At 40.3% G+C, this 15,701-nt stretch overlaps 1 protein-coding gene and 1 long non-coding RNA gene across 3 annotated transcripts in view; one reads left to right on the top strand and one right to left on the bottom strand.

Moving 5' to 3' along the window:
• The window catches only part of CEP85L (centrosomal protein 85 like), an 84,898-nt gene extending 76,488 nt beyond the window's left edge, over positions 1-8,410 (bottom strand). Inside the window, exon 1 of one of the 2 annotated variants that reach the window (XM_008138853.3) lies at positions 8,231-8,410. In XM_008138853.3, the coding sequence (XP_008137075.2) occupies positions 8,231-8,303 (73 nt within the window). In that variant the 5' untranslated portion in view covers positions 8,304-8,410. Of the gene's footprint in view, positions 1-2,967; positions 3,184-8,230 lie in introns of those variants that run through there. The other variant, XM_054722601.1, reaches the window with a different exon arrangement.
• LOC114230945 (uncharacterized) lies at positions 5,085-12,445 on the top strand. The gene is made up of 2 exons (XR_003616936.2): positions 5,085-5,158; positions 11,928-12,445. It is a non-coding gene; the product is annotated as an uncharacterized LOC114230945 (long non-coding RNA).
• Positions 12,446-15,701: the final 3,256 nt, after the last annotated feature.

The following is a 15,701-nucleotide window of genomic DNA, read 5'->3' as shown; positions in this document are numbered from 1 at the left end:
ATTAAAAAAATAGAAAATCCTGCATCCATTTTTGACAATATGGATGGATTGTGAGGGTATTATGCTACCTTAACTATGCCAGACAGAGACAAATACCATATGAGCACACTTAAATGTGAAATCTAAAAAAAGCCAACTCATGAAAACAGAACAGACTGGTGGTTGCCAATGACATGGGATGGGGGAATGGGCAAAAGTAGCCAAAAAGCACAAACTTACAGTGAAAAGATAAGTAAATTCTAGGGATTCATTTACAGCATGGTAACTATAGTTAACAATGCTATGTTGCATACTGAAAGCTGATAAAAGAGTAAACCCTAAAAGTTCTCATCATAAAGAAAAAAAGTGTAACTATGTCTGGTGGTGCATGTCAACTAAACTTATTATGGTAATCACTTTGCAACATACACATATATCAAACCATTATACTGTATACCTTAAACTAATACAATATTATATATCAATTATATCTCAATCAAACTGGAATTGGCTTTCTTGCAGTTAAGGATTTAAACTGAATTCTAAGTAGTTGACAGCTAGTATTCTTTGCTTTCTAAATTAAAAAAAAATCTGGAAGTTCATTCATTAACTACTGTAACTAACTTTAAAAACATTAAACAGAATTTCCTATTTTCAATTCTAGTGTAACAAGGAAGAGCTTCAAACTAGGTTGGTTCAGGTTGAGGTTTAAATTACCTCAATTAAGAACAATAGTCAGATGGATAAATAAGTGGTTCACCTTTCACAGTAAAAGTATTAATTCAAACCAATAAATATTCACCCCAAATACTCATTATGTAAACAAGGAATTTAAGAGAGGTGGGGTAGCAACCAACACAGATAAGACTATCTCTTTCTATGAAAAAATTACATGCCTGTTGATTTCAGTGTGTGACGGGCCCAAGAGCCCTATCTTCTGGTTACATAAAATGCTGCATTCAAAAGTTTTTTGGTAGATATGAGGAATGAGGGCCACATATTTAATTTAGTCTCTCATAGCCTTTGTTTCTGTTTATAAACTGGAAAAACAAGGTATGGTAAAAAACTAATAAGAAGTTTTTAACCACTACAAGCATGAGGGAGTATACCAAGTGGTATTCCAAAAGGGTTTACACCTTTGTTTTTAAATATAATTATTTAATAATATCAACTAGTAGAAAAATATTCTACAAGGTAGCAAATTATGGGAAAACTAAGAAGGAAGTATTATCAGTACCCAGGAAAAAATTAAAAGAAGCTTTCCTAAATAAAAAAGTCGTTAGACCTAGTTCTGTACATGCTACTTCTATTTATGTAGCATCAGCTTCCAAAGGAAGCAGAGTACATTAATTATCTCTCAATTAGACATTTAGTTTCTGACACTTGGGAACCAAAGTACTTTACACAATACATTTAAAGGCAAAAACTAAAACAAAAATTCTGGTTATTAAATTTACTGGGGTGACATTGGTTAATAAAATTTTGTTTCAAGTGTATAGCTGTATAATACATCATCTGTACGTTTCATTGTGTTCCCAGGACCCAAAGTCAAATCTTCTTCCATCACCATATATTTATCCCCTTTACCTTTTACTCCCCCTCAACCTTTCCCTCTGGTAACCTCCATACTGTTAGTTGTCTTGTTTGTTCATTTGTGGCTTCCAGTTTTATATCCCACATATGAGTAAAACCATATAGTTCTTGACTTTCTGACTTATTTCACTTAGCGTGATATTCTCAAAATCCACCCATGTTGTCGCAAATGGCAGTATTTCATCTTTTCTTATGGCTGAGTTGTGTTCATTGTATATATGTACCACATCTTCTTTATCCAATTGCCTCTCAAAGGACACTTCGGTTGTTTTCATGTCTTGGTCACCGAATAATACTGCAATGAACATTGGGGTACAAATAAATCTTTGCAAATTTCTTGGATAGATACCCAGAAGAGAGGTTTGCTGGATCATATGGTAACTACTCTTAATTTTTGGAGGAAGCTCCACACTGTTTTCCATAGTTGGCTGTACCAGTTTACATTTTCACCTGCAGTGAATCAAAGGGTTCCTTTTTCTCCACAACCTCTCCAACACTTATTGCTTGTCTTGTTGATAACAGCCATTCTAACAAATGAGAGGTGGTAGCTCCTTATAGTTTTGATTTGCATTTCCCTAATAGTGAAGTTGAGCATCTTTTCATATATCTGTTGGCCATTTGTATGTCTTCTTGGGAGAAGTGCCTATTCAGGTCCTCTGCCCATATTTTAATTGGATTTTTTTTTTTTTTTTTGGGGGGGTGTTGAGTTGTATGAGTTCTTTATATTTTTGTATACCTTGTCAGAGCTGTTGTTTGCAAATATCTTCTATCATTCCATTGGTTGCCTTTTGGTTTCGTTGGTAGTTTCTTTTGCTGTGCAGAAGCTTTTTAGTTTGATATAGACCAATTCATTTAATTCTGCTTTTACTTCCTTGGCCTTAGGGTCAAATTCAGAAAATCCTCCTTACGACCAAGGTCCGTAAGTTTTGTACCTATGTTTTCTTCTATGTAATTTATTGTGTCAGGCCTTATATTTAGGTTGTTTTTTTTATATACTTTGAGTTAATTTTTGTACATGGAGACAAATAGTAGTCCAGTTAAATTTCAACTTATTTTGGAGTGTATTAAAACTAACACCCCAAAATAAGTTGAGGAAATTTATAAATATCTCCCCAATAATAAGGAACTTACTTTCTAGTCAAACTTTACAGTACATTATTCCTAAAATGATATGGAATGCTCAGTATTAATTAAAAGGCTTCAGAAAAGCTTCAGTAATGTCATGGCAAGGCAATATGTATTTCTAATGGTCAGTCAACACACAATCTTTGCCTCTACAAGCGTAATGAAACCACCTTATACATCCATTTCTCCATAATAAAGTGAGCTGGTTAGGTTAGAGAATCTCTAATCTCCGCCAGTTTTAAGTTGATCCATTCTCTTCTGACATCTTACATGGCCTCCTGGAAGCACAGACGTCGGTGATTACTCCTTTCTTCATCAGTCTCCTCTCTTCGGGAACACCACCCTCTCACATCACTAGCTGCTCCTTCTCAGTCTCTTTGGATGGTCCCTCTTCCTCTACCTGACCAGAACATCAAGTGTCCCAGAGCTTGATCCCCTTCTGTCTTATCTATAGTCTCTGCTATCTGCTCTATACTCTCTCCATGTGATCACCTTTAAACACCATATATACACAGGTAACACTCAAAATTCCTACCTCCACCTCTCCCATGTCCTTACTGAGCTCCAGACTTGTATGCCCAACTTCCAACTCAACTATCACATGAACCTCTAAAAAAGCATCTCAAACTTCACATGGCCAAAATAGAACTCTTTAGTCCACTTATTCTCCTCACACTCTTCCCCCACCTCAGGAAATGACACCACCATCCATTATAATTACTGAAGCCAAAATTAAGATACCACCTTTGACTCTCCTTTCCCTCATTTACCACCTCTAACCTATCAGTAAATTCAGTTAGCTTTGTTTCTCAAGTATATATTCCAAACACATTATCTTCTCTCCTAATCCAATCTAACCACTCCAATCTGAGCCATCATCACCCACATAATTACTACAATGACCTATTAACCTACTTCTCTACTGCTATTCTTTCCCTCACCCCTCCACAATTTCTCCCTCTCACCCCTCACCGCAAATAAAAAAACAAAAAACCAGGAGAGATCTGTAAATACCAAGGATAAGGAATGCCTGCTTCGTTCCCCGGTCCATAAAACAATGTCTGTCTCATAGCAGGCACTCAATGTGCACTGAGTGAAAGAATGAATGGTCATCTCCCCTACCCTTTCGGGGGTAGCTTCCCCTCATGGAGAATAGAATCCAAACTTCATACAATGCCTTCCATTACCAGGCCTCCCTCACCTCACATCCTGCTCACTCTGCTCCAGACTCTTTGGTTTTGACATTCCTCAAACTCCTCAAACGCCCCAAACTCACTGGCATCACGGAACTGTTTCTGTACCCTCAGGTACAGAACGCTCCTCCCCTCAGGTCTGGCTCCTTCTCATCCTTCAGGTCTCAATACAGTGTTACCTCCTCAAAGAGGCCTTCCCTGACCAGCCTACCCAAAGCACTTTCTCTACCCATCCTCTGCCATCTCACCCTGTTCCTTTTCTTTGTAGTACTTAACACTAGCAGAATTGTCTTGTTGTTAGTTTACTTACAGACTATTTATCTCCACTACAATGTAAGCTCCCTTAGGGACCTGGGACCTTATGGTTCTTCTTCAATGATGTATCCTTAGAGTCCAGCTCAATGCCTACCACTCACAAACATTTACTACGTGCTCATGTGCCAAGCACTATGCTAAGTAACAACAATGGAGTTTATTAATCATAGAAAAATAGAAACTAGAAATAAAATATTAGTATAAAGAGCAATTTCATGCTCTTTTTATGTTGATCAATCCTGTTCTTAAAATGAATAGCTTTATACAATAAATTCCACTTTTTAGAATATTATTCTGCCAGTGTAAAATATGAATATCCTTAAAGTAGTCAAAATAATTAGTATCTCACTGTAGCTTTAGGAATCATCTAGACAACCACATTCTCCATTTTTCAATGTACAATTTGAAGGAACTAATTAAGCTAACGCTCAATAAAATACTACCTAGGAGCCTTCACATCTTCATCTTTTTCTCAGAGTACACATACAACACATTTCATCCGGTCAGAAAAATCATGACTCTGTAAAGCCTTTCTGTTCTCAACATACAGAAATATTCACGGTATAACAAAAGACGTTGTCAACTCACCATTTATTGCCTGGCCTCAAATTAACTTCATTCAAGCCAAGAAGTGACAGAGCTCCAATTACTAATCAAGTTCATTTCACAAAGTCATCACTAAAGTTGAGATGAACCCCTCACCCCCCACTGCCTATTATAAAAGAACATGTCCAACTGCGTTTAGGCAAAAGAGTTATGTTTCATTGTTACCATAGTACTTATAGGTCCATCTAATTCAGAACCACAGCAGAAACCTTCAGTATTTGCTGCGATCATACCAATTACTACCACGCTCATTATGACATCACTAAACACCTATGGCAATGCATCAACTAGCAAGAGGTAGATTTAAAAGCTGGAGGCACTGAACAAGTGACACTTCTTCAGATCATGTAAGTGTTTCTATAACATTTTACTTTTGGTACACTATAAGCTGGCATATCCTGCCTCCACATGAATATATTAATATCTTTAGAGTATGACTTACAAAAAGGAACAAATTCAATATAATTAAGTATAAGTACTCAAAATAGCTCTATATCATACTAGATTTTTAACACATAAAGGAAATACATCCATCCTTCATCCAACTTTGGCAGCTACATTTTGAATAGGTTGTTCTTGAAAAATCAACCAAATGCATAAAGACGAACCACATGTTCTACTTAAAATTAGCTTTTTTTTAATCACACTTGTCAAGCCAATAGAAAAAAAGGGGGAAGGTGTTTCATTGTACAGAAATATAGAAAATGTTTATTTTATTTTAATTTATAACACAGTTACTCTATAAAGCTGAAATATTGTTGGTAAAGCCAAAACAAAGTTAAATCCTAAAGCAAAGGTCAAAAGTTCAGTATTTTCCAAACCACACATTATTTCTATTTGTTTTTACTGCCATTGCTTTAAAAAGAAAGTTTCCTCCAGTTTTTTAGAACACTAGTTTTATAATGCCTTTAGGTTTCCCTTTAGTTACATATTTGTATAAACAAACTAGTTTTAGAATTGACCCACATATTGAGATAAATTTACTTAAATAGCAGAAATTATTTATCCATGCCTTCACACTGGCACTCAGGACCAAATGACTGCTGATACACTGAATCAGAAGACTCGTTCTCTTTGTTTTCAGAAAAACTCTAAAATCACTCAAGTTAGTCAAAAGATGTATTGGACAATATTTCAAAAACTATGAATTTTCTTCAAATTCTCAGAAACAGAAAAAAATCCCTACATGAATCAATTAAGAGGTCATTATCTTGACCTTAACCATATGCTCATTTGCTAAAGAAACCACACAGTGTTTCATCTAACATATAACTTTTTTAAACTAAATAAAAAATAATTTTAATATCTGTTTGCTCGAGAATAGAATAAAGAAACATAAATACTGTCGTCACTATTACTATATAAATAATCAATTATCAGCATACAGCTGAAAAACTTTTATTGGAAAGGCAAGTCCTGACTTACCAACAATATCAAAGCTGAGATAAAATATATGCTTTGTAAAGCAATACTGTTCAAATTCCTTAAACTTGGGTAGATTTATAAGGTATCTTCTTCTATATTCTTTACCACAGCAAAGGTTTAGAGACTGCAGTATAATCTCAAAGCTTCCGTCACTTAACTTCTAAGCACTATGATATTTTTCTATCATCGATATAACAACGGAAAAAATGATACAATGCTTGGATGACATTACACCACTAAACATGTTATTATTATAAATAAACTTTAAGAGGTTACGTCACAAAAACATTACAGATGGCTTTTGACATGTACTAATAATTGAAAGACTCCCTCCAGCCTATTAGGAATAAAGAAATGTCTTCTCACTTAAAGTACTTTGATTTCAGGATTGTAAGTATCCGGTAAGCATCAGAAACTTCTCAACAGCTGTTTCCTCTATTATGTATACAAATATTATACATTTGAGAGACAATAATTCCCTATTTATGTTTTTTACTATTATTTCTAAAAGTGTTGCATGATCAAATTTAACAAGAAATTTCAAATCTAACCCTAGGTTATAAAACTTATGTATATTTAGGTATAATATATAGTATGTTGACTAGAGTTAACAATACGTAATAGTATGATGGAAATTTGCTAAGAGGGGTAGCTCTTAAGTGTCCTCAGCATACACCAAAATACAAAACAAAACAAAACAAAAAACTGAGGTGATGAATATGTTAACTAGTTTGATTGTGGAAGTCATTTCACAATGTATACATATGAAAACATCAAGTAGGACACCTTGAATATACACACAATTTCCATTTGTCATAGAATTGCATTATTTGACATTTTAATTAGCAATCTTCTGAGTTTGCATTCAATACTTTTTAAACAGCAGAAACTACTACCAGAAGAAAGAAAAAAAAAAGCCACTTCCAAATACTGCTTCTGCTTTTTTGTTTTGCAAAAAGCTTTGAAAAAGGTACACAAAAATGTCAGTTACACAAGTTGAGCGCAAACATTTTATGGAACAAGGTTACTTAGTAGGAGTCCTAGAACCACCTAAAATAGTAGGGGGTGGGATGTGTATATACATGTGAAGTTTCTTTCGGAATAAAGGGTCCATATAACTTTCAGCTTCTCAAAGGGGTGAAAAATGCAATTAACATTAAAGGGCTTGGAGGAACTGTCAACTTCAACTTGTCACAGACTACCCTCGCCTTATTTCTTTTTTTTATCCCAAATTGGGGTAAGATTTATCCTGACTTGGTGGCTCCTGCGCAACTTCTGAGCGATGCTGGCGTGAAATGGCTGTCCGACACAGACAGCTCCCTTCGTACACCCAAGCCAGCACACCCCAAAACTGAAAGGGAGACGCAAAAGGATTGCAAACGGATTGACACCCTCATTGCGCCAAGACCCACTGGCTCCTGCAGAACGTGTGCGCGGCATCCCCCTCACTCCGAGAGGGATGCGGGGCGGTGACCGGGTTTCAGTGCGGGGCTGACTCCCCGCGGGGGCCCCTTGCTGCGAGGGCATCCCCAGCAGCCTCCTCCCGCCCCTAAACGCGCCCTAACGCGGCGGCCGCAGGCGTGGGCTTCGCAGACCCCGGCCCCGCGAGCGCGCCCCCAGACGCCGCCGCCGCCGCGGCGCGGTCGCAGCGACCTTCCCGCTCGGGTCCCCGTGCGCCCCGTTATCCACGTCTGCAACACACACCCCACGAGGGAAAGGGAGGGGGACGGACAACAAAGCCCAACCCGAAGAGGTCCCGAGAGCTTTACGCTGGGGCCGCGATGCGAGCGGACAGGGCCGGGGACGCCGCCCGCCAGATGTCAGCCCGGGGGTCGGGGTATCGGCGGCAGGGAGGCCACGCCGCGGGCGGGCGGCGGCGGGGAGCCGGCGGCGGGAGGCCAGGCCTGGGCGAGGAGGGGGCGGCGGGTCCCAAAGCGCAGCGCGGCGCTCGGCCGCGACCCCCACCCCAGCCCGGGGACTGTCCCGTTACTCACCCGCCGGGAAGCTGCGGGCTCCGCCCGGGCTGTCTCGGCCGCCGGCCTCCGGGGCCAGGAAGCGCCCCCACATCGCGGGCGGGAGGGCCGGTGGGCTGGGGGGCGCCCGATTCCCCACGTCCGTTCTCCCCCGCCTTCGCCTCCCGCTCCTCCCGCGGCGGAAACTTGCGCGGAGCCTGGGCCGCGGCGGCCGGGCGGGAGGGCGGGCGGGTAACGGCTGCTCAGCGGCGAGCGGAGGGCGCTGGGGCCGGATGCGCCGCGGCGGCGGCGGCGGCGGGGGCCATGCCGAGCCGGCTGGGCTGAGGCCCGGGCCGGGGACGCGGCGGCTCCGCGGCGACGGCGGCGGCTCGGTGTCCGGCTGAGCCCACGCTCCGCGGCTCCACGCGAAGTTGCAGCGGCTGCTTCTCTCCGCCCCCTCCGCCCGCGGGGCCGGGGCCGGAGCTGGCCGGGGGCGGGGCCGGCCGGGGGCGGGGCCGGCCGGGGGCGGGGCCGGCCGGGGGCGGGGCCGGCAGGGGGCGGGGCTGGCAGGGGGCGGGGCCGGCCGGGGGCGGGGCTGGAAGGGGGCGGGGCTGGAAGGGGGCGGGGCTTCAGCGCTTACATAAGGCGTGCGCGGCGCGGGGGGCGGGACTGCGGGCGGGTCGCGATGGGTGTTCCCTTGGTCTGGGTGGAACAGGTCGGCCCAACCCGCTAGCTGCATCCCTCCTTCCCCATCTCGGTGCCCGGCGATATAAGAAAAAGACGGTAACGGGGCCCGGGACCCCATCTTCGGTAACCCCCTCCGGAGGCCCCGCAGGGCGCCTCTCGAAAGAGACCTGCAAGACCTGCATTCGCAACACAACTGCTGAGATCAAGACTAATCTCGAAGGGAAAGGGATTCCCGGTCTCATTAGGGATTGGGATTGAAATCATCCTCGCTCATTACACAAACATCGTTTATAGATCACTGTGGGGGTGGGAAAAGGTCTTAACTATTAGACATAGACCTTGGTCCTTTGAGAATGTAATAAATACTTGTTATTCCCAAACTCCGCCAACTGCCACTCAATCCGAAGCAGTATTTTTTAAAAATCGTTTATTCCAGTTTTCCACGTTTTTATCAATGTGAAGGGCCTGTTACTACACACACACATAAAAAAGTACATACGAAGTTGAGACTATGTAAAATATTTCAATACCCATTACAAGAGTAAAGGCAAATAGTAAAAACAAGTTGCTATGTTGGCAGTTGGCACCAAAGAGAAATATTTTTTTGTCTTCCTACTAATTAAACTGGGGATGATAGAGATCTAATGCAATTAAAGTAATTGAAATACTAAGTGAAAATATTATGTATATGAACTAGATTGTAACCATCCATTTTTTAAAACATGGATTCTGAGAATATACTGAGCTTATATTTTCCCCCACAATCATGATATAACCAGTATCCCTGGTTCTCAAAATTATTAAAATTTATCAAAGCACAAGATCCAGAGCCTAGGGCAGTGATGGCGAACCTATGACACGCGTGTCAGCACTGACACGCGTAGCATTTCTGATGACACGCGGCCGCATGCCGAGGATGAAACATTTGCTGCTCCTGAGGATGAAACATTTGCGACTAGAGTCTTGGAGTTAGTTTTTTCCTCAAAGTGACACACTACCCGAGTTATGCTCAGTTTTTTTGGCGAAGTTTGACACACTGAGCTCAAAAGGCTGCCCATCACTGGCCTAGGGACTGCCTAACCAGTACTAAGCCTAATGTAAAGTGGCTTATTTTTGTTTTGTTGTGACAGACTGTAAAGACTACAAGGAGAATCTCAAGCAAAAACATTTATTATTGAACTTCAGTATTTTGGTAATTAGTCTTATAAACAAAAATAATGCAAGTAATGAAAATAGTGACTTGTATGTATGTGTTCATGTACATAAATTTATTTGTTTATGTGAAAGTCAGATACTTAATGTTTTATGAGGGAACTTTTTAAAAATATGAAATAGATCACAAAGGAAAATAGGTACTAAAAACACCATATTTAATATAAAACCATATTAAACTCTTTATTTTAAATGTTACATTCAAAGGAGATTATTTTAAAATGAAAAATAACCATTCCACTCATAAATATTTAATTCTTTGGATATGAATCTCTGAACTGATTAAGTTGAACTTACATGTATTTTTCTTATATAAATTTGTCATATTTAGCAAACAACAGCCAGAGAACTGAAGAGTGATATAACAATGGATTAAAGTAATATTTTAAAATTAAAAGAAAATCTTGGGAAATCTCAAGAGAAGTTAATGTTTACAAAAAAAAAAAAAACAGAACAAAAAGAACATAGAAAAATCAAACAAACCAATAATGATTAAAATAGTTCCTAAAGAACAATTGATATTTGATAGAAACATTATGGAATTGGATTTAGATGTACTCAGTGGAAAGGGTTTTTGTTGTTGTTGTTTTACTGTTGTTAATCCTCACCCTCGGATATTTCTTCCATTGATTTTTTAGAGAGAATGGATGGGAGGGGGAGAGACAGAGAGAGAGAAACATGCACCCCAACTGGGACCAGGGATCTAGACTGCAACCGAGGTCGGAATCAAACCTGAGACCCTTCAGTCCGCAGGCTGATGCTCTAACCACTGAACAACCAGCTAGGGTGAGAGGGGTTTTTGTACAGTTGGTAGCAGTCACCGGGAAAAACCTTAGCGTACATACCAGTATGTTCGATGATTTAACACATCTCCCTAAACCATATTTTTTGTAATCCTCAAAACAATTTGTCATCGACAGTTAATATCAGCTCCATTTTAAAGACTGAGAAAGAAGACCCAGAGAAGTCAAGTGAGGCCTCACAGGCAGTAAAGAGCTAGAATTCAAATCTAATCCATATGACCCCAAAGTCCATGCTCTTCCCATCATGCTCTCGAACATGTTGCAAAACGAAAATTATAAGATGTTTCTGCAGATGCCATGTGAGAAGGAAGTACCTAATTATAGGATTTCTGTACAATGTTTAGGGTTCGGCTAAGATTGGAAACCATGTGACATTAAGCTGCAGTGTTGTATGATTTTCTTTCGCTGCAGCCAGCAATTTGCGTATAGGAAGAAAGAAGGCAGATAGATAAACAGACTCTTGCAATGTGGGCACTTGGGACAGAGTGGTAAAGAATTTAAGAAAATTGGTTGTAGAACTGATGAAATGATAGAGAACTGAGGCTAGCCTATCTGGAGAAAACAGTGAAATCAAGAGAGAGTTGAAATGTCGAAAGAATGTTGAGGGAATAAGAGAGTAGAAGTTTCATATGAAATCAAAGAACAGATATGAGAGTAAAGGAGTGAAGGATGAAGAGACAGGGCATTCGGGTGAGTGCTAGGATGTTGGAGTTGAAGATTTCAGAGGTGGCACGGTGGAGGAATTTAATCTCTAAGGCAGTTGGAGTTGCATCTCTCTGATCTCCCTCCCAGAAAGACCTTGATGTTCAGCCTCAAGGAGTGCAGTTGGCTGACAGCCTCCAGCTGTTAGCACCTGTGGGCTCTGCCTCGGCTTTTGAGTGGAGGCCACACTTCTCCTGGATAGCCCCAGCCAGTGAATAAGGACTGCAGATTCTTCCCCATGCACGACTTCCTGATCAGCAGGCTCTTCTCTAGCTCACCGTTGAGTTGGCTGAGACCTATCCAATCTGATTCCTTGCCCCTTTTATCTTCCATAGGTGCCACCCTCCCACAAACCTGTACTCTTAACTCCATTTTAGCTTCTGCTTCCCAGAGAAGCCAACTGAAGCAATCTGTGAAGAATCTAAAGGAGTTGGGCTTTCCTCTATTTGTTTGTTTTAAACAGTGAAATGGAGGTTCTATAGAGCATGATGAAAAGATCTCTGAGGACCTCAAACCCAGAACGGGTTACCAGGAAGGCAGCACATGGCAACACGGACTGAAACGATTCAATAGCACGGAGAAATCACGCCTTACGTTTTGAGCAGCAGAGGAAGGCAGGATTGAGAGGAGTCGCAGGTTTAAGTGGATTCAGAACACCACGTGGGCACACACAAAACTCCTGGGACTGGGAAGGCCATGGCAGCTGCTGCCCGCGTCAGAAAAGTTGGCCAGTTTCCAAACTTTTACACCCTGTGAAAGGTACTGGCTTCACTGAGGTCAGCGGGATTTTAACTAAGAGTTAAATCGGTTACAACTTGGCTACCTAAATAAATTTGAAAACATTAAGACTTGTTTCACAGCGGCTTCCTTACTTATAGGTAGTTGAAGAGAATTCTTTTCAATAACTGTTAACTTTGGTAGGTTTTCATTCCGAAGAGTTTTCCCCTTGTTGCTTTCACAATGCAAGAACATGGGATCTTTGGAACTACAGATAGAGTTACCAGCAATAAAACAATCCCTAACGTGATCTGGGCTGATTTAAGGATTGGATCTTCGTGCCAAAATGTCAATGGAGGTCAGAAACTTTAACAAGTATTCAGAAAATGAAACACACGTCTAGCTACAATTTTCAGGTGTATGGGGGAATAAATTTCTTTTTGTGTCTTTTTTTTCTGCTTGTAAAAAAGAATACCTATTAACAAACAGAAAGAAGATAGTATAAAAATATTCATTCTTTATTTAGTAAATATTTGTTGAGAACTTTAGTCTGGCTTACTTCACTGAAACCCTTTATAATTTTTTAATTTCTATTGTGTAAACATACATATATATTTACTAGAGGCCCGATGCACGAAACTTGTGCAAGGGGCTCGGCCCTCACAGCCCTGGCTTTGTCCAGAAGGTCCGTCCGGAAGGTGGTTCGGCTGTCTGGTCTAATCAGCATATTATGCTTTAAATATTATAGATAAGGTGAGAGTTGTTTTAACTTTTTTTTTTTTTAACCCAAATTACCTCCCAGAAAAGATGAAGTCACTTTGTACTCCATTTCTTACGGCCTCTCATATTAAGGGGTCACTCTTTTAATTACTTTATTTTGAACAACATACTGATGGGAGAAGTCACTTAGTCTAACGTAAATTCAATTTGTAAAATCTGAGCTTTTAAAAGAAAACTTTACAATGTAGTGCAATAATTATTATATTGCAGTGACTATAAATATATATTAAATGTGACTGTGGGAAAAAGCAACATTTACAAATACAAACCTAAATTTGTATATTTAATATATGTAAGTAAACTAATATTGTGTGGACATTTCACTATTTTACTTATATCCCAACATTTTAACATATTAAGGGGCCCCAAACATATTTTTAAATACACCTGAAAACAAATGGGATCACCTTATATTTGGACGTATCTAGACTAAATTAATTAAAATTGGTTTTTTTCCCTCTACTTGGAGCCACAGACAAGGCATTTTAAAAATATTTCTCATATTTTGTAATGTTATGTTAGGGGAGTCTATTTTTAACATGCCACCTAAAACTGAATTCAGAAAGAATAACATCTCATAGACTTTTCTTATAATCCTGGTAAGGCTTAAAAGTTTTTTAAAACCCAGTAGAATAACTAATTTATACTTTCATTATAGTAATTGAGGCCTTTTGCTTTTTAATGTTTTATGTACCCTGAATCACCAGTTATTGAACTGCAAATGAAAGCACTGGAAAGCCACCTGAATATCAAATGCATTCATCATCATAAGTTCTCACAGAGAATATGAAATGAATTAACAATGAATAAAACATCTACAATTAAATTTTTACTCTTCCCACATGGGCTGTGAATGATGACAAAATAAATTACAAATATATATATATGATATACATTTATGACATTTTCCTAATTGGGATATTATGCAAATATTTATATTAATTGTTCTTGATACTAAATAATTTTGTTTTCCATTACAGATAATTTCCTAATGAAGTTATGGAGCAAACTTTAGCCTTAGTAAAACTGACCAAGTTACTTAAACTGTGACAGATTGCTGAACGATAACTGTTTTTCAATTGAGTTCAAAAGGTAGAGGTAACAATTAGCACTTATTTACATAATCTTTAAAAGGTACATGATTTCAGCAGTGGGGACCAATAGTGACACTAAGCAGGGAAAGAAGTTTGGGACATTTGACCAGTGTTTGGGAGAGAAGAGAGAAAATTATCTAGAGAATTCTGCGCAGCAGATGCCTGAAGGCTGCTGCCTTCTTCGCTCGCCCTGGGACATCAATCTGGTTCTGGCCCAGGCTCAAAGGCTCAAGTTCAGATCATGGCAGGCTTAGGAGAACAGGGCAGACTGGAACATCTAATCCCACCCGGCTTGCCCTAACATGGCCCCTGAACTCGTCCAACTCCTGAGCCCGCTGCCTAATCAAAGCATAGAAGAGCAATGCCACTTTCGCCCCAGTTTGGAGTTTGGGTTTCACTCCCTAATTTTTCAAAGAATTTTCATCTTCCCACATGCCATCTTCTATAACAGATTGCTTAAAATTTCTTAGAGGAAATGACTCAGAGTTAGCAGATGAGATGTGCCCATCTCTCAGGGCCAACGTAGTTACCACCCTCTAAATACCCACCTGCTACCCAGGGAGCGGGTCCCAGGCCCTGTCGGGTTTCCGCGGCCTTTTCATCCAGGCGGTTAGATGACTGCCGGCCTCCTGGAGAAGGTGTCCACTGAAGGAGCCCTCCAAGGAGAGCTACAGTGAGGCTCAGATGCCATGATCCCTTTTCAGATCCTGGCCAAGGGCCAGACCCAGGGTACTGCTACAGGGAGTAGCTGGGCGAACTGGCAGATTGCCAGATGAGGGGCAGACTGTCATTTATAAAGTAACGGTTTTTATAGACTGGCAGTAGCCTGACTGCCACTCACCTGAACTCGGTGGTTTCTGGGAGAAAAAAGGACCCGGTTATTCTCCTATTGAAATAAAACCAAAACAAACACTGGATTTAGGCTGGCTGGATCTATATTGGTCTTTTCTAAATACTTCAGCATTTATTTCACTAAGAGCAGTCCTGTGTGTCCGCTAACTCACATTTTCCCTGAATCTGGAGATGCGCTCTGCTCCCCCAATTGCCACTAAGGGTGCCTCCGCTCACCAGGCCCCAGGCTTTGCAATGTTGTCTGTAACTGCCTCATTAACGCCAGCCCTCCCGGGTGCTCTGAGTCTGGTTTTCTTACGAATGATAAGGAGAATGTCACTTAACGGGAGAGATGTCAGACTATTCAAAGAAAAAAGTGAGTGTTGATAAACTGAGAAAAATATGATTACCATAAAATGACAACTTTAAAATTTTCTTGTAGTTTAAGGTTTGTGTAAACAAAACGGATATTTATAAATATGACCTATTAACGCATGCAGGAGTATATGATAACCTACATCCAGTATATTTTTTTCTTGTGCCTTGAAAAATATAAAAAGTAGGGTATGAGAAATATGGTTTAGAAATATACTTAATAAGGCTTATTATTTTTCTTTTAAAATTAATTTTTATAAATCATAAAATTGTAATCCTATTCCAGCTAACTAGTAATAAATAATCAGCATC

The sequence above is a fragment of the Eptesicus fuscus genome, chromosome 10 (assembly GCF_027574615.1).
Source record: "Eptesicus fuscus isolate TK198812 chromosome 10, DD_ASM_mEF_20220401, whole genome shotgun sequence".
Lineage (NCBI taxonomy): Eukaryota > Metazoa > Chordata > Mammalia > Chiroptera > Vespertilionidae > Eptesicus > Eptesicus fuscus.
The sequence above is the reverse complement of the archived record's forward strand: the minus strand, read 5'-3'. Positions and strand labels throughout refer to the sequence as shown.